The following is a 25,739-nucleotide window of genomic DNA, read 5'->3' as shown; positions in this document are numbered from 1 at the left end:
GGCACAAATATCGGAAAGGCAAAAATATTCCTTTGGTAATGACATTACAAAATCTAAAATTATAAGTTTTGATTCTTAGAACCAAAATTTTCTATTTAAAAACTAAATCACAATACGTGTTGCTTACACACAAATAATCTTATTATAATCGAAAACCATACCTATATCAATATTCCGAATTGACATTGTTCTGCATTAGGGCAATTCGCTTATCAAAAGCCCATCAATGCTTCCAGAACTCTGAAATCGAGAAATATAGTATTATTAATTGTCTTTCTACGTTCCTTTTTATTTTAAGTTTGTAAATATTAAACTTAAGACTACAATTATTAGTTTAGAATTTAGCTGTTAACTAAGCGATAGAAAAATCTTTCGAAAGATCATGAAACTCGGAAATTTAGTACTTGTATATTAAACAGAAAACTAAAAACTAATTCCACTTTATGGTCATTGATGTTCTTTAGTGTAAAATTGTATGTTACTACTACTGTGATTGTTGTAAAATATTATTTGATGTAGGCCAAAACGTTATTGTGCGTTTTCGCATTTCCATATTAAGTAAGTTAAGAGAATGGTACATTTTAATATTATATTTATTGTGAATATTGTTTTAAGACAATAAATAATGCAATCAAAAGTTTTGTGTTTTAGTCTCCTTGAAAAACCTTAAGGCAGGGTTCGTAGGATAATTATCGTACAAGTGGCATAATTTCATGCCTAGGTTCGAACGTACATGACTATCGTATATCGTACGTTAAGTATACGTCGATCTATTTAATTTGATTTTTTAAAATATTTTTTGTTAATGATAATGATGCACGATGTTAATGATGTCACATTTAATATGATTTTTTATGTATACAGTAATTATCCTACTGTATACGATAATTTTTTTTTTATTTGATAATTTGTGGCACGATAGTGGCTTCAGGTTGTCGTCAGGTCTTCTAATAGACTAGATATTTTTTGTGTGTTTTAAGTCACATAGAATAAAATCGTTATTGAACAAAATTATGGGAAATAAAGGTATGGGATGTATTCTAGTATGGTTAAATTTGCCAATTAAACATATTTTCACATTTTAATATTAGTGTTACATATTTAATATCTTACCCCATTAAACTATACATTTCTGACACATGTCTTCGTTTTCTCTCCTGTTCGTGGGGGATAATTCCATCTAGACCTTTATGGTATGGAGACTGACCATTTGTTGATAAGTAGTAATTCCCCCGGGAGCTAATATACAAAATAATATTGAGTTTTTATTTCAATGATTAAATAGGTGTACCAATTTGGAAAATAATGCTTTGGGACTTAGGACTTAGGAATACCAGGGTTAGATTGATATTTTTCATAATTATAGAATCTTTACAACAGCTATAATGGTGTCAATACAAAGACAATAATTACAACAATTTTAAGTAATAATACCTTATAATTTTGTTTTTTTTTATTATTTCGACCTTAGAGCAAGCTTAAGTCATACAACCATAAAACCTTAGTAGTGTTCATCATTATTCTGCTTTGAAGATAAAAATATTTATGCTTTATATTTCTTTCATAAGTCCTTTAAAATTTTAGAAGTTTCTTAATTGTTCTAATCCAAGCCTATATTATTATTACGCCGACGATAGGTTAAGCAACAATGATGCCACATGGGTTTACTATTTGGAAACATTTCTGTACGGTGAATCCTTATTAATAAATCATTCACGTCAGTATACAATGACATGATCGTGAAGTGACTAAGTAACTATAATTTTAATTTCAAATGCCTTTTAATCAACGGCTATCCTTTGTCTACGTATTTATCAACGTTACGTACAATTCTTGTTAAAACGAGTATAGATACTGGTCTTGGGTAGTTTTATATGAAGCTTTGGAATTAATCTCTGGAACCAGGTATCGAGTTGAATATTTTTCTTACCCGAAAAGATACTATATTATTTCCAAGTGAAGCTTTGCTTTTTAGTGACATTAAATTGTAACTTATATTTGTGTTGCCCTGTTACATGATGTTAATGAACGAACGAAGTCTCGCAAAATAATATGTTTATCAGAGATTTCCAAATTATAACTGACGGTGCTACATCAACAGAGTTTATAATTGAGATTAATAAAAGTTTATTTTTTTTACTTTATTTATAATTCAGTAGCTGGCCTGGCGAACATATTACCGCCTAACAGTCGATTCTTTATTTTTTTTAAAATACTTATTGTGCTATTCGAGACACCGGTCTAGCTAGTAAGATAAAAAAAAGAAAGTTGATAATACAGAAATTCATTATGTCAAAAAATAAAAATTTACCTTCCCGGAACCCCTCCACTAACACTTGAACTTTATGCTATGGTATTAAAGTTCAAATTCACTTTTAAAGTATTATTACGAATATTTTGTATGGGAATATAGAAAAGTGTTGTTTTTAGACTTTTTCACTCAATTTTTTTTTATTTTTCTCCGTAAGAACCATCTTCGTACTTCAAGATTTATTATAAAAAAAAATCAGACAAATCGGTCAAGCTGTTTTCATGTTATGTCGCGACAACGGAAAACGGATTTCATTTTTATGTATATAGATTACCTGAAAATACCTATATATTTCCACCTCTCAAACAGAATTTATTTCTATTTAGACTTACCGAATGTTGACTAGTTCGCCTAAATAAATGGTGTCGTTCGAAGGTTCGTCAGAGATAACCCAGCTGTCATATGATGAAGCTGAAGCTGCAGGAAAATCAGTTCCATTCTTCAACGATTCCGCGAAATATTCAACGGCTCTATTGTGACTGCAGAGGTCTGTAATCATAGTGCAATGAGCTACTGAATGATAGGTAGCTTATGTATTTTAGGATTTCACTTGACATTTCATATAAACTATTCATATTAAATCGACGAGCAAGGGCCTAAAATATAAATAAAGATGTAAATGCCATAAAAAAAATATAATATCGGTATATCTACGTATATATAAATTCTGAAAACGAATTTCTGCTAACTTCTTAAACATTACCTATTACTAGCACTCTATTAGTCGATGACTTTGTAATGTAGATACATTAATATCTGATATCCTCTCTTACCATCCCAACTGAACATAGGATATGATCCTCTGGGGCATCCAGGTTGCATACCATCTGATGAGTAGTTTGGCCAGATGTCTACTGTACCCACAGACTTGGTGGTACCATAATTCCCAGGATTCGTATGAACAATGTCCACGAATTTTGCACAGGTTCGATCTAATCCGGTTTGAGTAGCAAAAATCCCTTCGAATAAAGCTCTCGCTGGGTCCAAGCCTGTTATTCTGAAAATATAAACAAGATACTTATTTAATTAAATATTATTCTTAAAAAGTAAAGGGATTTTTATCCTATTGTGCTTAACAGTTATCGTTTTCGTATCGTATGACCGCTCACGTTTATAATATCCTCTAGTCTTAGGACACGTCTTTATAGTATGACACATCTTTACACACATTACACTCTCTTATTTTCCTCTATCATGCGTCGCACAGCAGCGATGTTATCTTCAGTAGTCGCTGTTAAAGGACGTCCTTCACGCGGATCATCATTTAGATTTCTACGTCCACGCTTAAACTCGTTAAACCAATTGTAAATAGTGGCACGAGATGGGGCTTCATTAAGAAATGCTAATCGTAGCCTATCATAGCGTTGTTGTTGAGTAAGCCCACAACGAATTTCATAATAAATCACTGACCGATTTTTTTTAGATTTGCCGCCAATTCATAAAAACAAATGACAAATGGATGCAATATACATACTACATTAGGTTACTAAACAGTTCGAAAATTGAAATTAAAAAAAACTTTACATTAGCATTGTTTCTAACTGGCCAGTTCTAAACATTTTCAGTGTTACCCACGTATAAGTATTAATATATCTTAACTTTTATGGCAGTCGTGGTCAGCCAGCGTCTTTATGACCACGACTTTTGTCAGCAATAGATTATGTGAGGTGGGTTTAGGTGTTTAATTCATTTCATTTTTAGCGAAATCAACTGAAAAATATAACGATTATTGTTGAACAGATCTTGCCAATAACACACCAAAACCACGAAGGTAAAGCTGCGACGGGAGCCGGTATTGTAATAAATTGGAGAAGCTTTATTTATGTATATAGTACTATTCTCAGGCCAGAGAATTCGTGTTTGGACTTCTGCTCCGCCGATAGTTTACCTTGGTATGACCATTCCTTGTTCGCGAATCCATCTTCCAGTGTAGCCCATGAGGTGAGCTCCAAGTGAATGGCCAATGAGGTGTAGGGTGTCCATTGCAAGCCCATCTTTATAAAGTTTTAATATTGCCGCGCCTAGCTCTTGACCTACCTGAAATCACAGTATAAAAATATTATGTACATAAGATATAATTTATTACAACTTAAACAATGCCAAATGCCAAACAGTGTATGCCAAAAATACATTTATTTTTCAAGTGTCCGTAAAATATTAGCTAATACTTGAGTTATCGCTTGTGTATAATACTAATAAAAATTATCTGTTCATAAGTCGTAAAATCAACGGTTTACAAAATTTACAATCGTTTCTTAGTAAAAGGATAGAAAAATTCCTCCATTCTGGTGTTATAGTATTATCTACTGTTATAATATATAACAATCGATAATAATATACTTATCTAATGAAACGATACTGACCCGTTTACTATTGGGCAATGCAAACACGGCGTAACCCAAAGATATGCCGAGAATTCTACTTTTAGCTTCCTCTTCCCAGTCTAGAAGGATGACGTTTCGTTTCTTTGTGTCAATGTAACCGTTTAGCATAGCTGAGGTGGCCGGACCTGTGCATTTCCCTCTGTATCCAAATGTATACACAATGGTAGGCAGAGATGTATCGAAACATGAGGATTTTAGTACAGACGTTGGGTCATCCAGTGAGAATGTTGTGTAATTATCCATAGACCTTAAATAATTTATAAATACATAATCATTATTAAATGAAATACAAAACAATAAAAAAAATTAAATAACTTCATTGGTTTTGTAACATATAATAGTTAAGTTGTACTTATTAGATACTAATAATAGAAATAGTAAAATAAAATTACTATTATTAATGTTTTTCTTATTATTACTTTGTATAAAATGAAAACTGATACGAGTATTACTTATATGACGATGCTTCCATATTACAGCATGTAATGTTTGATTGTTTATTAAAGAGGAAGTCATGAAATAGGATGTTTTTAGTTCTACTAGTCGCGGTGCAATTTTGTTGAAGGTCTCGAATATTTCAATAGCTCACACTTTATACAGTTTTACATCCATAATGTACTTTAAACATCTCATATGAATATGAATTAATGAGCCGCATTCTAATCTTTGTACAACGCCTCAGAATTACTTCGTTGGGGACGACGAGAATAGTGTTACAGATACCGGCAAACAGCTTGAACAAATGTCCTTTCCTGCGCAAAAGCGATTTTAAGGTATCACTGTGTGGAGGGGCGGCGGGAGGGTCACATGTCGATCGCGTGATTGGTAAATCAGTTGACGTTTGTGTCCCAGATGCGCAAACTTTCCCCCACTCCCTTGTTTAATGTTCAAGAAGTTTGCCGGTATCTGTATGTTAGCTATTTCTTTCATTCGGACACAAATATAAACCTATGGCTTAGTTTAGTTCATCGAAGCGAATCAAGGGTCTAAAACAGCTTAGCTGCAATGGTTTTGTTTGAAGAGCTTGCCGTCAAAAGTTCTTTATAATTAAAGAAAGAAAGAAAAAACTTTATTATACACAATATACAAGATATTTAGATAAAGTAAAGTGCACTGGCCCCCACACTAGGATTCCCTGTGTTGTGGGCAGCCAGTCTCTTCCTTTTGACACGTAAACAGTATTTTAAAAATTATATTAATTATTTCTACACATTTATATTAAAACTATTTTTGCAATATAAGAATATTTTCAGTATCAGAATAGAACAAGATATCGTTTGAGATGTTTAGTAAATCTATGTAATGTGATTTTTGAAATGTTGGTTATTAAACTTATTGTTCTTATACAAAAACGACATATAGATTAATATTTAATAGATATATGACATGCCTTCCTTACTCGGCCTTAAATATAATCTTAAATAATATTTAATATTAATGTTAAGTTACGCAAAGAATTAATCTTAACTGTAGAGGTCGAATAAGAAGTAAATAAAAACATTTTTTAAATTATTTTCCTTACCAAGACAGTTGTTTTTATTATACAAAATCATGACGATAATCTAATATTATTGTTTTTAAAATTATTTTGAATCGTAAATAAATAACCTCCATGTGCTAGTCATAGTGTAACATATACTGTGATTCCTGGAAAACTAACTGATGTATGCCTATGTTTAAGAAACGAGATTAAATAATAATGAATGACCCATAATTTAGACCGTTTCTGTCCCCAATTAAATGAAATTAATTATTTAAATTGTATTGTTTCCTTTTAAAATCAGGTCGTTGGCCTCAACATATGAAGTTGTTGGCAGCATATACTAAACCAAGAGCAACCATACTTTATTGCTAATAATTCATTACGTAATGTCACTATTGTTTTGCAATTGTATTCTAGTATTCCTAAGTAAGGCTTATCACTTTTGTTTATGGGAATGACTAGCAAATTATTAGGTCTTCCATACAAACGCATAATCTTATACACATACAAGTTTCGTGAATTTATATGCAAAGTGACAAAAAAGTGATAAGGAGGAAACATTAAACAGCTATTTGAGGCTTTACTCCCTACATGAATAAGGAGGTTAATTTTCGTTTTGATAATGCACCAATACGTCTTAGTAATAAGGTAGATTGTGTAGGAGGAAATAGTTGTCTATCTATATATATTGTATATATGTCTATATGTTGTATCGACTGCAAGCGTAGATTACAGCAGCAGCTATATATTAGTTGGCCTAATGGCTGCAGACTCTCATGCCTGAGGTCGCTTCTACGGTGGAGAATAACATAGTAAGGATGCCGGCACGACATAGACCGAAAAAGTCCATACAGAACGCTGATTACCTGCTTGCCTTTAAGAAAAAAAAATATCGTAAAAACTAAGGTCCAGGACTGAAGAGTTGAATGCGTCACTGGTTTTTAGGCGTAGATTATATTTTAAGTCTTTATGTAAAGTTTTTGTAGTAATATAATAAAAAAAAACCATTTTATTTAAATATTTGTTTTGATTGTATAATGCGACTAAATTATTCATTGCAATGTTTTAGATAATACGAGTATACAAACCTATCTTTACATAAACATTGACTTTTAATTTTATCAAAATCCTCGTAACACGGCAATGTGACCTGACTGCCTTTGTATGTTATAAAATAATGAAATTACAATATTGCTCTATAAAATATTCTATACATAGTACAGTGTACATAACAATAATAATTATTAAAAATAAATTAATATCTATCCTCATTAATTAAGCCTGAGTTTATAGTCTACGTATTTAATCCAAAAACATCTCCGTCTTTGGCCTACTACCATTATGTTTGAAAATAATACACTTCGAAAATACTTACAGTAGTTTACGATTCGACGCGTATTTTTATATTCAGTTGTTTAGAATAATAATTGCATTTAAATGCATTTAACAACACTCAGGAATAATGTCAAAGATTTCCGTTGGCCATGCTAAAGTTCGAGGAGTAATTAGCACATAAATTATCAAAATAAAACCAAATTTATGAATAAGGATGTTAATTTTCGTTTCGATAATGCACCAAAACGTCTTAGTAATAAGGTAGATTGTGTAGGAGGAAATAGTTGTCTATCTATATATATTGTATCGACTGCAAGCGTAGATTACAGCAGCAGATATATATTAGTTGGCCTAATGGCTGCAGACTCTCATCCCTGAGGTGTGAGGTATTTGCTTTCATACATAAATATGTGATAATATTTTTTTACTAACGTTTTACAGTAATAAACTTGGATTAGAAAATACTTCAGACATAACCGAGGGAGGACGTGTGTGTATAATGATTAGGATGTGTATTTTATAACCGCTGAATATTGTATGTATAAATTTTAATAATGTAGGTTATGCTATATTTAAATTTAAATCATCAAGGTTTCACTTATTGTATGGTAAAGGACAAAAAATTATCGCAGTTTCGTAACGCCAATGCGGATTGTGGTCTATGTAAACCAAGGTTTTTAATTTATTTTAAAAGGGCTGCTAAGATCGTAAAACATAATGTAAGTTCTACTGAACTACGCATTCAGTGTGTGTTGAGTTTATTATGTTTAAAAAATTAAATTAATTAAGTGATGAAAATGATAAAACGTAAAACAGACGCTATAATTATAATACAGCCTATTATTCTAGTGCGACTTTAAACTCTGAGGGCTTTCGCGTCTCGACAGCGCTGTGGATTTTTGTTCTGGAAGAACCAGGACAACATCAATTGCACCTATAGAGCAGCATGTCATAGAGCAGAATCTACCAAGTGTTGTATAGCGCTAGTGATCTTTAGAGTTCTTATTATTATTCGTTTGCCGCCTTAAACGCCTTATTTGGCAGTCGGAAATATATCCTCCAAAGTAAAACGACCGTCCGCGATGTTTTCCTCCTCCGTAGAAGCAGTGTTAAATGCGCAATAGACAGAAAATTGGTGATCAGCCATGGTTCGTAGCTACGAGCTACGACCTCAGGGATAAGAGTGCATGCCACTCTTCTACCAATATACGAGTATATAGCTGCTGCTCTTATCTACGCCTGCAGGAAATATATTCGATACTATACGACAATGATTTCCTGTACATAATTCTTTGACATTATTACGGATTACATAGACATTTGTTGCATTATCGAAACGAAAATTAACCTCATTTTTCATATACTCATTGTAAGCCTTAAATAGCTGTTTAATGTTCCTTATCATTTGTTTTTGTCACTTTTCGTGTAAAATTATGTAACCAAATCTATGTATAAAGGTTTATAAATGAGACCTTTGCTTAGGTCCTGATTAAGGAAGACCTAGCCGCATTAATTTGCTACTCGGGACTATATAAACAATACTATAAAAGGTAAATTGTGCGTGTAATTTTTGTTATTATATTATATTTTGAGGATTTGTCATGTATAAAAGCTGAACGTATTGACATGTGAAAGGCGAGTTTCATCGCATGCTCAAAATTTCAATAAAAGTAGGCCAATCACGCAATTTATATAATAATAAGTGACTTTGAATTTAATTTGTTACAAGATCAAGTTAAGAATATTTTATAACGTTATAGACTGTTTTATAGAGAACAGCATCAGGCCAAAAATGTTTTTTTTTTAATAAAAATGTTGCAGTGTGCCTAATTTTATGGAAATCAATTCAATCATTATCAGATCCTGGCATAAAAAACTTAGTAGAACTTTGTCTGTGGCATCGATACGACTGCTTTTGTATAACGATTATTATTTATGAAGCTGTCTTTTTAACATAACATTTATAAAACCATGTATAACCGATTTTAAAACAGGGCTCTTTTGTATTCAAAAGTTAAATGAACGAGAGTGTATAGAGGAAACAATACGTTTATATAATGTTCGGGCTAATTAACATACGAGTTAATCACTTCTCTTTAGTTATAATTGTTTTTTTTACCTTATTATTGTTCACATTTTTTTCTTTAGCTAATGTTATTATAGGAAACTCGCAATATCGATTCTGTGTAAAACAAAGGTGATTTAGGGGAATAAAAATTAACAATTAACGGAAAAATATCGTTATAGAACCTATTTTTCTTAATTAGGTCGGATGGAAATATTCGTTTGCAGGCACTTTTCTTAATTAACTTCAATATAAGTATTCTAAGTATTCTTACCCTTGATAACACCGTAGCATTGCCATTTCACTTAACGGTATGAAACCTAAAAAAGTTTATAATTAAAATTATGTTTTAGTCTGTTGCAATTTTTATAATTACAGGAATGGCAAGGAGGTCAACAACGATTCTGCAATTTGGTTCGATACAACTTAGGGACCTTCGAAAAAATAACTTTTAGATTGCAATAATTATATAATTTGGTCAAGTTTAACTGCGCTCAATAATTGATTACCTCCCTAGCTCTAATTCGCATCTCCAAAGCTGATGATGAAGATGTCTCGTTTCTTAAGGTGATATCAGACGGTTCATTTTTTGTTCATTTTCACCTTTCATTCGGTACATTTCACTCGAAATGAAATGTCTGAACAAAAAATGAAACACGAGTGCCGAATGAATTCATTAGTGAACCGATCCAACAGTGTTGGATATTGGCATCCGGTATCTTTCATTCCCACTCCGAATGAACGAGAAATGAACGGTCTGAACACTGAGAGAACGTTCATTCGGATTCGGCCATTTTGTTTCGAGTCCTGTAGCCGACGGACATCACGTTGTCGACGAAGTTATAACTTTTTTTTTCTGTGTGTTATTATATTGTTTTCATGCGGCAAAATGGTGTTCAAGTGGAACGATCAAAATACATTACTTTTTTTTTTAAATAAATTTCTTCTTCTTTCTCAATCCATGGTCGCACCCACCACCGTCGACGTTTTCTTTGCTTCTTTTTTGTCAACTCTTTGATTAAATGATCACAAATTAAATTAATTCCAAGACGTACGACTTTATTCGATGCCATATTTAAAAGAAAGAACAATGAATGTTCATTTCTGTATCATTTCGTCTTAAGCCGTGTGAACATAGAATGAAAAAAAATGAAGCATTCACTCGAGTGAACAATCATTCGAGTGAACCGTCTGATATCACCTTTAGAGTAATAGTAGGAAGGCCCAAAAAATTCCACCCTTGTTAAAAAAATATGTCACTTTCAGAACATTATCTTAAGGAATTTCACTTGTATTTTCAGTCCACTATAAGGCGATGTTTCTAAATGTGATGCTTATAGTTAGTACATTGTGGTTTAATTTAAATAAACAAACGATTCAATTGTTTTTTTGCAAAAAAAAAAAAATCAAATTATCAGTTATGGATATTTTGATATAATAAAGCATTGGTACATCACATTTGTAACAGATTAAAGTTGTAAAAATACTGACCAGTAACCAATACGAGTGTCCATATTTCGTTCCACATTCTTCACTAAACACGCGTGTCAAGCCAGACGTACTGAATGGTAATAAACTCGGCCTATATCGAGTGGTGCTGAATGCAAAGTTTTTAAACCACGAGACGTGATACGTATTTTAATTGCAGCAGCCTTTTGGACGAGAATCCTTCAGTCTTCCATTTTATTTGAATAAGGCGGAAATTTGTCGGTTTTATCATTTTTTACCTAAAACGACACATCAAGGCTTAGCTCAGAGATACGTTTGAATCCCGTCGATACAATAATTGTTTTCCTTGAGTAATGCAATCTGATCGCCTATTAAGAAAATCATTCATGAATGACCAATCGTGGCTTTCCCATGCTCCTTTATGGCTCCTAGAGTTACTTACATCGTCAGCTCCAGTATAAAAAATATATTTGCAAAAGAATTTTAGTATGCGGTTACAAAAATTGAAAAAAGGTTTTCTATTTTCATAGTTGTATGATTATTGGTTCTGCTTATAAAATCTAATATGCTTGTTTTATTTTGTAAGATTAACACAGAGACAAAGAAATTAGATGACAAGTGTATTATGTAATAGTGAATTGCGCCTAATTATGAACTGTGTCAGTAAAACAGAAATTACATAATATGAAAATTAGAACTTTTAAGACTGATATCTATTTATACCTGTACTCAATTTGATTCGCAGTTCACTAGAGGGATCATAAAGTGGGAGTAAATGGGAGATGCTATGTACACATCTTTTAGAGTTCTTTTGTTTATTTATCCGGTGATCTGTGAGTGTTCATGGGCATATAAAAAAATTTTATCCCCAAAATGAATCAGACAAAAAAAAAGAATTAGAAATGCACCTAGGCTGTATTTCTAAGTTGTAATTAGTTGATTCACCTTAGAAAATACTATTTTTATTATATGCGGCCGTTGTAAAACAATTGTTTAAATTATACACATTGACCGTGATGTATCCTTGCAGTTAGCCGAAGGTTCAAACACCTTACTATGTCTGTATGTAAACTAACGTTGATTTACATACAAAAACAATTAGAACAGTACTAACACGACCCTGTTACTATAATGCATTTGTTACGCAGTACGAGCGATGTCAATGCGTGACTGGCTTCCGTCGCGGCCATACTTTTTCACTAAGTTTACACTGACAGACTCTATTCTTCATGGAAAGCCAGCGGGAAGGTAGGCATGCCCCTAATTTAATTTGATATAAAAAAATATATAGTATTTACAAATTTCTTAATATATCTTTAGTATGATATTAAACGTATAATATTATTAATTTTTTCTGTATACTATTAATAATATTAGAAACACAATTACTAACCTTAAAACATAATAACTTAAATATATTATTAAAAGGAGTCCCTTTAGGCAAGGTCCCGAAGGTACTGGCAGCGTTCCCCTTTTGAAAAGCTAGACTAAATCTTTGTCCGAGGTAGCTGCAGCTTGATATTTCCTTAAAAAGCCTTATAGCGCTAGGACCCCACGGACCAAGGGTCTCGACACCGCATGGGACAAAATCATATTGGGAGCCCCCTGTATTTGCATGCTTTAGCTTTTTCAGCCGCTTCTTCTTCTGTTTTTTTCCTTTGCTTTATTATATATGTTGTTGGTATATTAATAAACATTATGTTCAAATAACTTTTATTAATATACCAACTTTTAATAATATATATGCTTGTTAAGTAGCTTCGTCTCCAAGTCTCATTTCACGGAATTAAGGGGATCCTAATTTTAACTTAATTTTAGGGCTAATTCAATTTGATATTTGAGCCAGTCTTAACTTGTATCATAAATAGTAAATACTTAAGCGTTTATCTAGGATTCTGTCTAATGTTTTAAGTAATCTATCCTTTTCCCGCATTATAAATGATAAGGTAGTAATAAATATGTTAGCAAAAACTGTTTAAACTATGTACAATGTGGATCAAGGTAATGCCAAAAAATTGTCAATGTAAAGAGTATTAAAGCGATAAGGTTTTTATAAAATGATAAACAGTGCGTATAATCGTTTGACTTACGAGTCGAGTTGAGTACGAGTGGGGTTCGCATAAAAGTGTTATTTTTAAAGCATTTTGATTACAATAAAAATGGATTGACAAGACCAATATACCAGTAGACATTTTAGTTCAAAAAAGTAGAAGTATGTGCAGCCTCTATGGTTTAGTTCGTCAAGGCAATTATTCAATGACAACCCGGAGGTCCGCGTTTCATTTCCAGAGGTCACCCAGAAAATCTTGCTTTGTGTCTTGCTAGTCCCACATCTACTTTTATAAGCATTCGTCCGAAAATTAGTTTTAAGTAGTACTTAATAGCCAGAATGGATCCTGTAATCTAATTTAAATAAATTATTATGTATAACATAATATAAAACCGACCTGCTCCATTAACAAACTAAAGTGAACCCTTAACGGAATTTAATAATAATATTATTTTTGTAATAGGTAAGTAAATTAATATTGTATTTTTTGAAGTTATACTTCTTTAGGCGCGTTATGAAAAATTGATGAGAGTGAAATTTTACGATGCGCGCGCACCGTTACACAAAATTAACAGAATGAAGTTGCCCACGGAAGATGCTACGGAATTGGACATAATTTAAAAACAACATTCGAATAATAATGGAATTTATGTTACACTTAATGTAAGAATAATAATAAATGTGTATTTATTTAATTTTTCAAATGTAAACTGAACTTTATTGACTATAATGACTCCTTTTCCAGTCTTTGATTATTTAATTGTAATTAATTATTTTCTTGCAATCAAAAACTATTATTAATAATGCCAAAGAAGTATAACTTCTTACGCGCGTACATAAGTACACGCACCCTTTTTTTAAATAGCGGAGTAAGACTGAGAAATATGTCTGTTACAAGGAGATTTTTTTTTGCTTATTTTTAAGTTATTATTGTTTGTAAGAGCGACCATCTAGCGCATGCCGGCAGCCCAGATCTTTATCAGAAGAAGCATGATGAAGATATGGTCAGTTTTAATAATAGTTTATTTCCTTTTGTGGAAATGGTTCAGCCCCAATTCATCAGATTCGATACATAATATTTAAACTATTTAAACTTGCTATTGCTCAGTAGGAAGACACACATGTTATTAATATTTTAAATTTAGATTATCTTTTGTAGTTGATTCGTGTAAATTGCCTGTAAATAACCTTAACAAACGTGAATTAAATAGGTGTTATTTAGAACGGCATGTTGTCGGTACGGGTATTGTAACCGTTCATCTGTAACTACAATTTCTTGTGAAGGAGAATTGTGCGGGTTTTCTTTAATTACACGTATTTACATATGAGTATAATTTGCCAAGGTAGCTGTGCTGTATTTGATAACCAAAATATACATATTTATAATCTAAAACAGCTCTTAAAGATCTGCTTATCTTATTAATTTTTAGTTTGATATTATGATTATGATTTACTTGAATTGATGCCTTATGAGTCTCTATCGCGTTCGGTCTTGAGCTTCGCATTTTACTTTGAAGTCTTTCTGGCTCTCTTTGCCTCATCTGCAACAGAACGTCTCTAGGTTTGCTTGGGACGGTCAGGCTTCTGGGTTCCTATCAAGCCAAGCGCCTGCTTTGGGTAGTAATTAGAATATCTTCGGAGTAAAAGGCCTATCGAGTTACACTTGCGTCGCTAGATCTGCTTATAAGGGTTTTTCGGCAGCGCCAAAGTGGCTCGTTCGAGTTCTTCTCGGACTAGGAGATACCCAGAATACGGCGGAGACAGCGGTTGACGAAGACTTGGAGCCGGAGCGAGATGTCGTAAGTGATTTATACAAAAGATAAATCGTTTATACGTTTCTCTCATCTGCTCACAAATATAGCAGTCTGGTAGGTAGAATCCTTACATTTTATTCTATAAACGATATTGCGAATTTACAAGATGCAAGAAACGCGTGATAAGCATCCGACAGAGGCTCGAATATCCGCCCTACCGTAATCTTTCAAAGCTGGGATCTTCTTTGTAAATCTGAATTCCAAACCTTATTACGTACCACCAATTCACCTCAACACGACCGCGCAGGGTTGGTGGCAGTGAGGTCTAGGGACGCAGGTCATTGGCTTTATACTTATCCTTCACCAAATACTGGCACTCTTTTGCTCCCTGAGTCACCTCGAATTGCCATCAGCCTTCGCTTAAGAGTATAAGTACTCCTATAATAAGTGACCCTGTCTGTGGCTTTGAAGTAAGATGCCTCACTAGCTGCGATAGATGTCTGCGAGTACGATAGCCCTCCGTGTCGTCTGCTCGTGGATCTTCAGTAGCTATTCTTGACCGTTGCCCCGCGTTAAGTTAAGCCTTAGCTAGGTGAACATAAGGGTAGCGTTGGCCAGCGTCCCCCTACTGTCCAATGTTTTTCTCGCGACGTCGGGCTTAAAGAAATCATACGCCGTTCTCTTGCCTTCGTCAATATTCCAGCCATTTTGGAGCCAACAGGCATCGCTACAGACGATGACAAGGGGACGGATGGGAGGTTTTTGATACCTTGGTTGATGGGACAAGTTTTGGTTTGGGAGATACTCCCCGTCTCACGGACGAACACAAAAGCTGCCGCGGCATCATACCAGACGAAAATGATAAATGATTAATCGATTTTGTTCCCCTTTTCACTCTTGGGCCTTGGGGCTCAAGTGCTTAGGTGCTAATTAAAGATTTTACTTAACAACTGGTAAATAGTACCGATGACCTCAAAGCTGGTGCTATCCTCACTAAAAAAATAAGTATCGCAACACAGCGAGGAAATGTGGCCAGCATTAAAAGACTCAAGGACCAAACTTTTTAAATTTGTTTTAATATTATTTTTATCTATTTAAATTATTATTATTTCTATGTAGCTTAAGAATATTTTAATTAATTTAAATTATCATAATATAATAATAATTAAGTGGTTGTGTACTTCCTTCAATATTTTTTGCGATAGTTATTCTTCGTGGCGCAATTTTAGAAAAAAATATGTCACGTGTCGTCGCTATGACTTTTTCAAAGGCGTTTGATATTATATTTTGCCTTTGACAAAAGCAACATCACACAACACAACAAATCATAAAAAATAAATTAGAATAATGCCATTATTTTGCCGTTTTAAAAAATGAACTAATTCGTATATTTCCGTCAATTGTGCTGTAACATCGATTAGAGATATATTGCTTCCATATAAAAACGTCGGATTCGCTTTTGGAAGTTAGAGGTTAGGTAAGACATTTAAAATAACAAAAAGAAAAGATTTGAATGACTGCGCTAAAGTATTTACAGAAAATGAGTAATCATTTTCTGTAAATACATGTGTGGAAACACCTCAAACGATAATTATGGAAGAAATTCGCTTTCTTCTTGTGAATTATTTAGCTATAAAAAATTGCTTGCATTGATAAATACCGATACTTATTTTTTTTTATTCGCGTAACAAGAAACAAGTACTTATAACTATAATGTCTTCCTCCAACATCAGTATCTGATATTCAACACTGACACTTCAACTGAACTCAGAACTGGGGTTGGAAATGAATAGATAATACTCTGAAGCCGATTCAAACTTTACTCCCACCAGCTCCAGAATAAACTCCTCAACACTATTTTTTGCAATTGCAAATATGCCACAGGGTTATTGTGTTCTCCAGCATGTACCAATTGCCAAGGTCAGTCCTGCTCAAATGACTAGTTGAGTACAATAGAGGAAGATTCCTGTGGTTTTAATTAAGAGACCAATGACTCGGCTATATTTGATTCATTTATGTACATCCAGCAAGAGGAAGAGGAAGAAGAAGATATCTTATTTGACTGTTGAAGTAGAATTCCAAGAGTATTAATTTCTAAAATTAAAATCTGATTAAAATATTTAAAGAAATCAAAACAATACTTAACCCAATAATCAATAACAATATCAATAATAAGGTAATATCTAGAACTTGACGAACGGCGGGTATTGTTCCCTTAAATTATCCTAAACTTGTCATGACAGTGGAGTACAGGGAAAACTACGCTAAAAAAACGCGCCGCGTAGGTGGCGTGGAAATGTGTGCATATAATGTAGTATGTGACTCTTAGAAGCGCGGTGTCTCAGGAATGGTGACTCTTAAGAAAAAAATGGTGATTTTCAATTTTGTAGAGGATTTTAAGATCTACAACTTTGGCAAAAAAACGTTTTTTGATAAATCTTACCGTTTTCGAGAAAAATTCAAAAAACCTCAAATTTTGACCTTTGACCTCTAATAACTTTAGTAGCACACATATGATCGATGGTTGTTTTTTAAAACTTTATTTGTAATGGTAAACCCTAGCTCTCCTCCAATTTTTGGCTCTCCGGAAATTTTTGTTATTTGACCACTATTTTTTAGTCTAATTTGACCGGACTATAAATTGTGTAATTGGACTTGCAATAAGTTTTGATAAATAACAATATTTAGTCCTAGGTAGGTAAGTCTTCATTAATATTAGAAAAAGGAAGTACTCATTTAAATCAATTCACACAATTTTGTTTTATGTCAGATCATTTTTTTTCTGTAATTTCCAGCAAATAAGTTAAGCAGAGTTATTGGTTCGAACATCTTACACAGAAGTCTACGAACTTATGGCAAAATTAATAAATACTTTATAATTAACTTGTATATGCCATAAAAATGTAAAATGAATAAATTATTTTAACATAATTATATATACTGTTGACTTTTCTGTATTCCTTTTAATTAATTGGTGATACTTTAAAGAAAGCCAAATACATTACTAACGTCTAAGTAACTCAAATAATGAATTTTTTTATTGGAATTTTTATTTTTATGAATAAATTTACTTAAAAAACGTAAAGTTTATTAAAAAATATTATACAATATTTTATATATCATTTCAGGGACGAATACCATCGATTCCTTTTCTAAATGGTGACTTCAAATTAGTTCTTAAAAAGAAATCCCCTTTTGCTCTGAAAAAAAATATGTGTATAAATATTCTAATAAAATATGCTATAAAATCTAGCAGTGGTTGGTTGGAGTTGTTAGGTCACTGCTGAGCTGTCAATGAGTGTCAGAGCTGAGCTTTGTATTATGCTGTCATAAATAATTAACTCAATAAAGTATAAGGCCTGTAAATATAGTTTTTATACCTATTCTCAGTTAGCTATAGAATGTTGTTTTTAGCTTAAGCAAAGAAAATCGTTTAACTAACTGGCTATTGTAAGTTATCCCGAGGTATAAAATATCGCTCTTATTATAATCTCCGTTGCTCCAATCATGGCAACTCTCCGCCGACACTGCTGGTAATGATGAAGGATAATTCACAGATTCGGCAAAATATATGGCTGCTTGTACATGGCTGCAAGAGTCTGGAAACCAATTTTATGTTATAAATTACAAATATTTTTAATTACAAATGTAACAAGAACATATATGTATATATATATAAAATTAGGCTATATATAATAGATGTTTTTCTGTGTGCAAAAATAGTAAACTAATTTATGCATTAATTGTATTATACCTTTTGATTCTGAACAGCCAGGTTGATATTCCAAATCACAATTAGCCCATATATCAACATCTCCGATACTATCCGACGTTCCCAATCGTTGTGGATTTGTGTGTAATACATCTACAAAAAAGGCGTCAGTGCTTTCTAGTCCGAGAGCTAAATTAATGGGATCTGTGAACAGTGGTCCTGCTGGGTCCAAGCCCGTGATTCTACGATTTAAAGAAAAAAAAATATTCTAATTAATAATGAGTTGGCTAAAAGAAAACACGACATAAGTGTCTGAAAATGGTAATGAACAAAAAATACTGGTATTATTGTGAAAAAGCGTGAGGCGCTCTGTGCCATATTTTTCGTCTATAGAGCAACCCACGCTTTTTCACAATAATACCAGTATTTTTTGTTCATTACCATTTTCAGCCTAAATTAGGAATTATTTTTCACTTTTTAGTTTGATGTGCTTTAAAAGCGTGTTTTTTAGTTTTTTTAAACTACTATTTATTTTTTAGTTACATTTTTTTTTTCTTCGGATTATTGCATTGTCATCGATCTTTGACAGGTGCGCAAAATTTGAATAAAATCTGCCTGTTTAAAGTGGGTAAAATCGAGTACGAAGGAATCGGTTACATACATACATACAGGTGAAGCTAATATAAAGCGTGTAAAAAGACAATTGGTATTATTAAACTAGTTACTACGTAGTAGGAAGTATATACTACCTTGGTAGCTGCGTTCCCTTTTGTTGTGTTCGTTTTCCAGCATGTCCCACAAGATGAGCCCCTAGGGAATGTCCTATCAAATGCACTTTATCCAAATCAAGACCATGTTCTGACAATTCCATAAGTGCATCTCCTAATAGACATCCAATCTACAATATGAAAAACGTTGTTATAAAGATTAATATCATTATGATTTATAGTTATTGGTATGTTATCTAAAGCTGGCGGCTTCAACACATTTACACTTTGTGCTTGTGTAGTGTCTGTGAATAAGCGCGAGGCGTTATGTCAAACTGAAATCATCATGCATCTGCATCATGAAAAGACTGTCCGTCTCTCTCGCGCTCGGTCAAGCGAAGCGGAGTATAAAAGAAACAGTTATTGTTTTGCTTTTGCTACTGCTTATGTTGGTCTTTACTGTACATGTTGATCTTTTTTTTCTCATTATTATTTTGTCTGTGATTGTTTACTTATTTGGTTGGGTTAGGTTAGGTAAGGTTAGAATACTTTGGGGGACGGAGCCTACATGTGTACGACCACAGGGAGTGTCTCGGGTAGATGTCACGCTTGCCTCCTCAAACTTCGCATGGAGGTTGTCTGGATGGGAGGTAATCAGGGATTTGGAGACGTTTTCAGATCACCGCTACATTAGGTTTGTCGTTAATGCTTCTGTAGGGCCACCTCTGAGGCCACGGACCAGTCGTCGGACTTTTCCGCGCTGGACCGTTGGTCGACTCAACCGGGAGCGTGCGGAAGAGGTTGCCATTGTTAAAGCGTGGTGTGCGGATTCGACCCCGGTTGAATGTGTGGAGGAGGGCGTCCGCAGATTCCAACGGAACATGACTGAGGTGTGCAACGCCTCCATGCCTAAGTGGAGACCGCCACCTCAGCGAAAGGCAATCTACTGGTGGACGCGGGAAATCGAAGAGTTTCGCAGGGTATGTAGTGGTGCAAGGAGGGCCTATCTTAGAAGCTGCCGACGAAGAAGTGATGATCCGCAGGTTAGAGAGGGGTTGCGGTTGGTCTACTGTAGACACAAGAAGGTTCTTCAAGTGGCTATCTTAGACGCCAAGAACGAGGCACATAAAAAGTTCTTAAAGGAGTTAGACAGTGATCCATGGGGGCGCCCTTACCAAGCAGCTCGGAAAAGGCTAAAGGGCGCAGGGGCTCCCCTAACGGAGACTCTTGAGCCCGCCTTGCTTGATAGGGTGATTTCGGGGCTTTTCCCTCTGCCTCCGAACATCGTCCCTCCGAGAATGGTGACCTCGGTGGTGGATGGGGATGTCGATAGAGAGCAAGCTCCTGAGGTGACTGACTCCGAAATAGAGTCCATACTTTGTCGCCTGAAGAGCAGAAAGAAGGCACCAGGCCCAGATGGCTTGCATGCTAGGGTCCTGGCGGTAACTTTTCCTCACATGGGGGAAACCATTCGGGGTCTGTTTGACTTATGTTTACGTAGTGGACGGTTCCCGACGGCATGGAAGGAAGGCCAATTGTGTCTCATCCGAAAAGAAGGTCGTGCGCCGAACAGCCCTGGAGCTTACCGGCCCATAATTCTCTTAGACGAAGCTGGTAAGGCGTTGGAGTGGATTATTGCCTCTCGTTTGGGCCGTCACCTCTCGATCGTGGGGCCGGACCTGGACGAGGCCCAATATGGCTTCCGGGCTGGACGCTCTACGATCGATGCTCTCATGGACCTAAAACAGTACACCAAGAGAGTAGTCGAGCGGGGCGGGAGGGTGTTGGCAGTGTCTCTTGACATTGCTAATGCCTTTAATAGCCTTCCATTTGGCGTGATCAGGGAGGCCCTTGAATTTTTCGGGGTTCCCCTGTACTTGCGCCGAATAGTAGGGAGCTATTTGGAAGGACGACAGGTGGCAATTGTGAACGGACAGGGTGAAATCGTTCGCCATCCGGTGTTGTGCGGGGTTCCACAGGGATCAGTTCTGGGACCGTTTCTGTGGAATATTAGCTATGATTGGGTGCTCCGAGGTGCACTGCTTCCTGGGATGCGCCTCTTCTGCTATGCAGATGACACTCTAGTCGTGGCGAGCGGAGGGTCATTTGGGGAGGTGGCTCAGCTTGCGATGGCCGGTACTAGGCTGGTTGTTGGGCGGATCCAGGCCCTGGGTCTCAGGGTGTCCCTTGACAAAACGGAAGCCCTGCTATTTCATGGCCCGAGGATGGGTCCTCCTTCGGGGGCGGCATTGGTGGTCGAAGGCGTTAGGATTTCAGTGGCCTCCTCCATGAAGTATCTTGGTCTTGTTAGAACAAGACCATCCCTTAGAACCATCTAGAGATGGTCGCTGGAATTTCGAGCCCCATTTTAAATCTCTCGAGGGGAGACTTGTGAGGGCGGCAGGAGCACTTGGCAAGCTCTTGCCTAATCTTGGAGGCCCATGCCAGAGCGTGCGCCGGCTGTACTGCGGAATCATTCGCAGTATGGCCCTGTACGGGGCCCCCATTTGGGACGACGCGCTGATCAGGCGGACGAACCGTATGCTTATACGGAGGCCGTAACGAGTGATTGCGGTTCGGGCAGCTCGCTGCTACCGTACCGTATCGTTCGAGGCGGCCTGTGTGTTAGCTGGTACTCCTCCTTGGGAGCGGGAGGTGGAACTTATCGCTGCCTTATACCGTGCGAAGGCCGAGGTAATAGTTAACGGAAACGTCACGTGGGGGGAAATTGCGGGGCATATGAGGCGTCATGCCAGAGAAATTCTTTTCGAAAGGTGGTTTGACGATCTAGCAGCGCCCCGCGCTGGTGCATTGACAATAGGGGCAATTCGCCCAGTCTTAAAAGACTGGGTGAATAGGCGTTGGGGTGCTGTGACGTTTCGGCTTTCGCAGGTACTGTCTGGCCATGGATGCTTTGGGCGGTATCTGCATAAGGTGCCTAGAAGGGAGATGCATCCGTTGTGCCACCATTGCGGCGCTTCAAATGACACGGCGGAGCATACTGTGGCTGAGTGTGTCATCTGGACAAGGGAGCGTCATGACCTGGTATCGGTCATAGGGTCGGACCTCTCTTTACCGGGTATTATTTTAGCTATGCTAGGAAGTGAGGAGGCCTGGAGTGCAATAGTCACCTTCTGTGAGCATGTAATGCTGCAGAAGGAGGCAGCTGAGCGATTGAGGGAGAGGTCTGGGGATGACCGTAGACTGACCGGTAGTTCAAGGCTGGGGGCTCGACCTCGAGTGGCCCGGAACCGCAGGTCTTGAATGAGCCCTCTATGTCGGATATAAGCCCTGGTCCCTTGGGTAGAATGCCTAGCGAACCCTGAGGGCCCATATTAAGGGCATGTGAAGGGCTGAGGTGTTTTTAGTGGGTGGGGTCTCGCTACCCCTCTGAATAGCAGAGGGTTTTGAGTGTAGACCCAGCCCCACGGTACCCGCGTCAAGCTCGACATCCTTGATGCGGGCCTGCGTAAGCGCATTTTCACCTCGTATAAAAAAAAAAAAAAAAAAAGGTTAGAATACTTTGAAAAAAATGTCTTATGAAATATATTCCGTCTAAACATAGGACAATCTCGTGAAGTTGTGCACAATGTTTTTAATTATTTTACACATTTTTATTTATTTCAACCCACCTAACCTTACTAAAACCAGAGTAGACTAAAATATATAGCTTGGCAAAAAAGTCATATTTTTAAACAACTGTATAGTGAAATTGCATTAGTGTGAGTACGGTGAACGCGCCAGCTTTCGATAACCGACCTATAGTATATCGCAGATGAAATTTTGAAAATGTCACCTTCTTGGCGTTATGTATTCCCGTTGTTGAATATTGAATTATATATCCGACAGAATCACTGGCTGCTTCTTTCTCCCACTCGAGTAGAATAAAGTTAATTGGATTATCCTTTTTGTACTTCATGTAAGCGTTCACTATTGCTAATGTTTCCTTCCCATTTACTTTGCCATTAAACCCAAATGTAAATATAACGGTTCTTAGGTTTACATTGAATGGAGAATCGAGCAAACCTAAAGGTGATGTTAGCGGTGTAATTGTGTGATAGTCTTCGCTGTAATAATTAAAAACTATTTAAGTCATTGTTAGTGAAGCGTTTATAAAATATTCGGCCTTTTTACCCTTTTCAGAGACAAAAAGATAATAGTTTAAATTTGAAAAAGAAGAAGTAGTAATAATTGTTTAAAATTAAATTAATTAAATACTTAACTAAAAAAATTAAAACAACCTTCCATAACACCATAACGAAGCGGCTTCTACTTGATACAACACTGAAAAATAAAAATTTTTCTTAAAAACTAATTAGCTAATTAATTAATAATATATTTTATTAATATTTTTACCAACTTACTAAGAAAGATTCCAAAAACACTGAATTTCATTTTAAATTTAATAATAAATTAAATGTTGTATTGTTGTTGAATTACTTAATTTAAGAAAATTCGAAGTAGGTAATCGTGTTTCATGTTTTGTATTTCTTATATAACATTGAGTATTATGTCATAGTTAATGAAACAGGGTGTTAAAAAATTTGGCTTATTTATTAATGTATTATTTAAATTATCATCTACTTTTCCCATAAGGATTATGATTTGTTCCTGACAATACCAACCACAACCCTTTTTTATTCCGTTCCATTGGTATTACAATATTCTTAACTTACACACATACATAAATAATAGCGTTTGAGCGTTTCTATGAGAATATAAATTAATTGCTCGTGTTTGTGTTGAATAAACTAATTAACAAAGGTAACAATGGGTTGTGATATATAACAAGATAGAGTTTCCCATAAATGATACAAGAATAAGGAGAATATTAAGATTGTAAGGGCGCGTTGAGAATTCTTAAGAAAGTAATTTGTATCTGTTTCATGATATCATTTCAGCCTCCTGAAATCGTGTCTGACACACGCAAGCCTCTTTCCGCGGTATCCTCACGATGTTTTCCTTCACCGTTAGAAAGAATATTAATTACGCACGTAGAAAGAAAATCCATTGGTGCATAGTCGGTGATCGAAAATACGACCTTAGGGATGAGAGTCGCACGCTGAAGCCAAAAGCTGCAAATTTAACATAATTTCTTGCTGTGTCAGTGTCTCCGGGTGGCGTAGTGGAGAGCTGAAGCACTGTGTCTGTAAAGTGTCCAAGCAGGGTGTTTCTACAATTTAAATACATTTTTACTCTACTTAATAAATGTATATATTAAAGAAGGAATTCATAATTCTTATTTATTGAGATGAATTAAGACAACATGTAGTATATGGTTTAATTATACTTGCTAATATCCAAAACATTTGTTGATTCATACGTAATATTTCGCAACATCTGTATAATCAATAAATTGTTTGCGCAATATGGACAAGGCCTACCAAAAACCTTTTATTTTATTAATACCTAGATAACACTGAAAATTTTCAGAAAATGAAAAACGGCTTGAAAATGTAGAAAGTTGCCAATACTTTTATTGTTCGAAGTAATCTCCGTTCCTCTCTTTATGTAACTCCCTTATTTGCACTGTCCAGGATATAGTCTGATCAAGATGTATGCCCAGATTCTTGACTGAGCCTGAGAGGTATGAGTGTGAGCCACAGCTACAGACGGCTAATCAAGTGTACCAGCTAACAAATTTTAAATTTTTGTAAAATTACGTTGCAAAATAACTTATGTGGTGTGTGTACGTATTTTATGGGTTAGAAAAATACAGTCATGGTATGAAAACCCTGAAAGTCCACCAACTTCACAGAGGAAACAAGCATAAGATCAAGAAGTGAAGGCGTCGAATTAGGATAGTGGTGAGTGGTATTTAGCGTCAGTAGGAGAAGGCGGTATGAATCAACAATGCTTAAGAGCTTAATCGATCGGTGGTCTCCTTAAAGCAAACACGTATCTCACATCAAGATAACGCGGTCAAAACATGGGATGTATTTGTCAAGAATTTTATTGAAAGAAGAAAAGCCATAGACTAAGACGTAGAACACCCCTAGCAGCACCTTAATATGACCGAGGGAAACCTCAAGTAGAAGATGCTTCACCTTATCATCTGCAGGGAGCCTGGGCGAGGAAGAGAGCCCTGTCATAGAAAGATTTGATCTAAGGTATATGGTAACACCACCACCAACTTTATTCATTCAGTCGTTTCTTATGAGCTAAAAACCAGGAAGGCAGGAGGTCGAAGAGAGACAAGGTTTTAAACAAGTCTCAAATACAAAAATGGAATTGAAGGTGGCTAGAAATTCCATGTAATGTGCTGGAATGCTGTGAGCATTCAGATGAACAACATTCAAATTGTTGATTTTTCCCGAAAGTTGGGGCACTATAGTTTCACGCAATGGTCGTAGGTAAGCATCTGATAAGTCACTCACGCGAACCAACACTAAAAATAGAGACATCATTTTATAATAATTGCTAACAACATTCTACCAGGCGTTTTAATTAGTGGTATTTCACAGAAATGGATGGCAAATTATAAGCATA

At 35.4% G+C, this 25,739-nt stretch overlaps 1 protein-coding gene and 1 long non-coding RNA gene across 2 annotated transcripts; both read right to left on the bottom strand.

The window, feature by feature from the left end:
• Positions 1–158: 158 nt before the first annotated feature.
• LOC125052206 (phospholipase A1-like) lies at positions 159–11,680 on the bottom strand. The gene is made up of 8 exons (XM_047652872.1): positions 11,070–11,680; positions 9,853–9,898; positions 4,675–4,942; positions 4,200–4,348; positions 3,085–3,308; positions 2,644–2,800; positions 1,114–1,239; positions 159–240 (listed from the first exon to the last, which is right to left on the bottom strand). The coding sequence occupies exons 1-8, from the start codon at positions 11,104–11,106 to the stop codon at positions 213–215; spliced, it is 1,035 nt and encodes a 344-aa protein (XP_047508828.1). The 5' UTR covers positions 11,107–11,680; the 3' UTR covers positions 159–212.
• An 11,416-nt stretch (positions 11,681–23,096) lies between these two features.
• Positions 23,097–23,726, bottom strand: LOC125052223. The gene is made up of 3 exons (XR_007117419.1): positions 23,615–23,726; positions 23,492–23,534; positions 23,097–23,317 (listed from the first exon to the last, which is right to left on the bottom strand). It is a non-coding gene; the product is annotated as an uncharacterized LOC125052223 (long non-coding RNA).
• Between the last annotated feature and the right edge of the window lie 2,013 nt (positions 23,727–25,739).

This window comes from Pieris napi, chromosome 9 (assembly GCF_905475465.1).
Source record: "Pieris napi chromosome 9, ilPieNapi1.2, whole genome shotgun sequence".
NCBI classification, from domain to species: domain Eukaryota; kingdom Metazoa; phylum Arthropoda; class Insecta; order Lepidoptera; family Pieridae; genus Pieris; species Pieris napi.
This window is presented reverse-complemented; position numbering and strand designations above follow the sequence as displayed.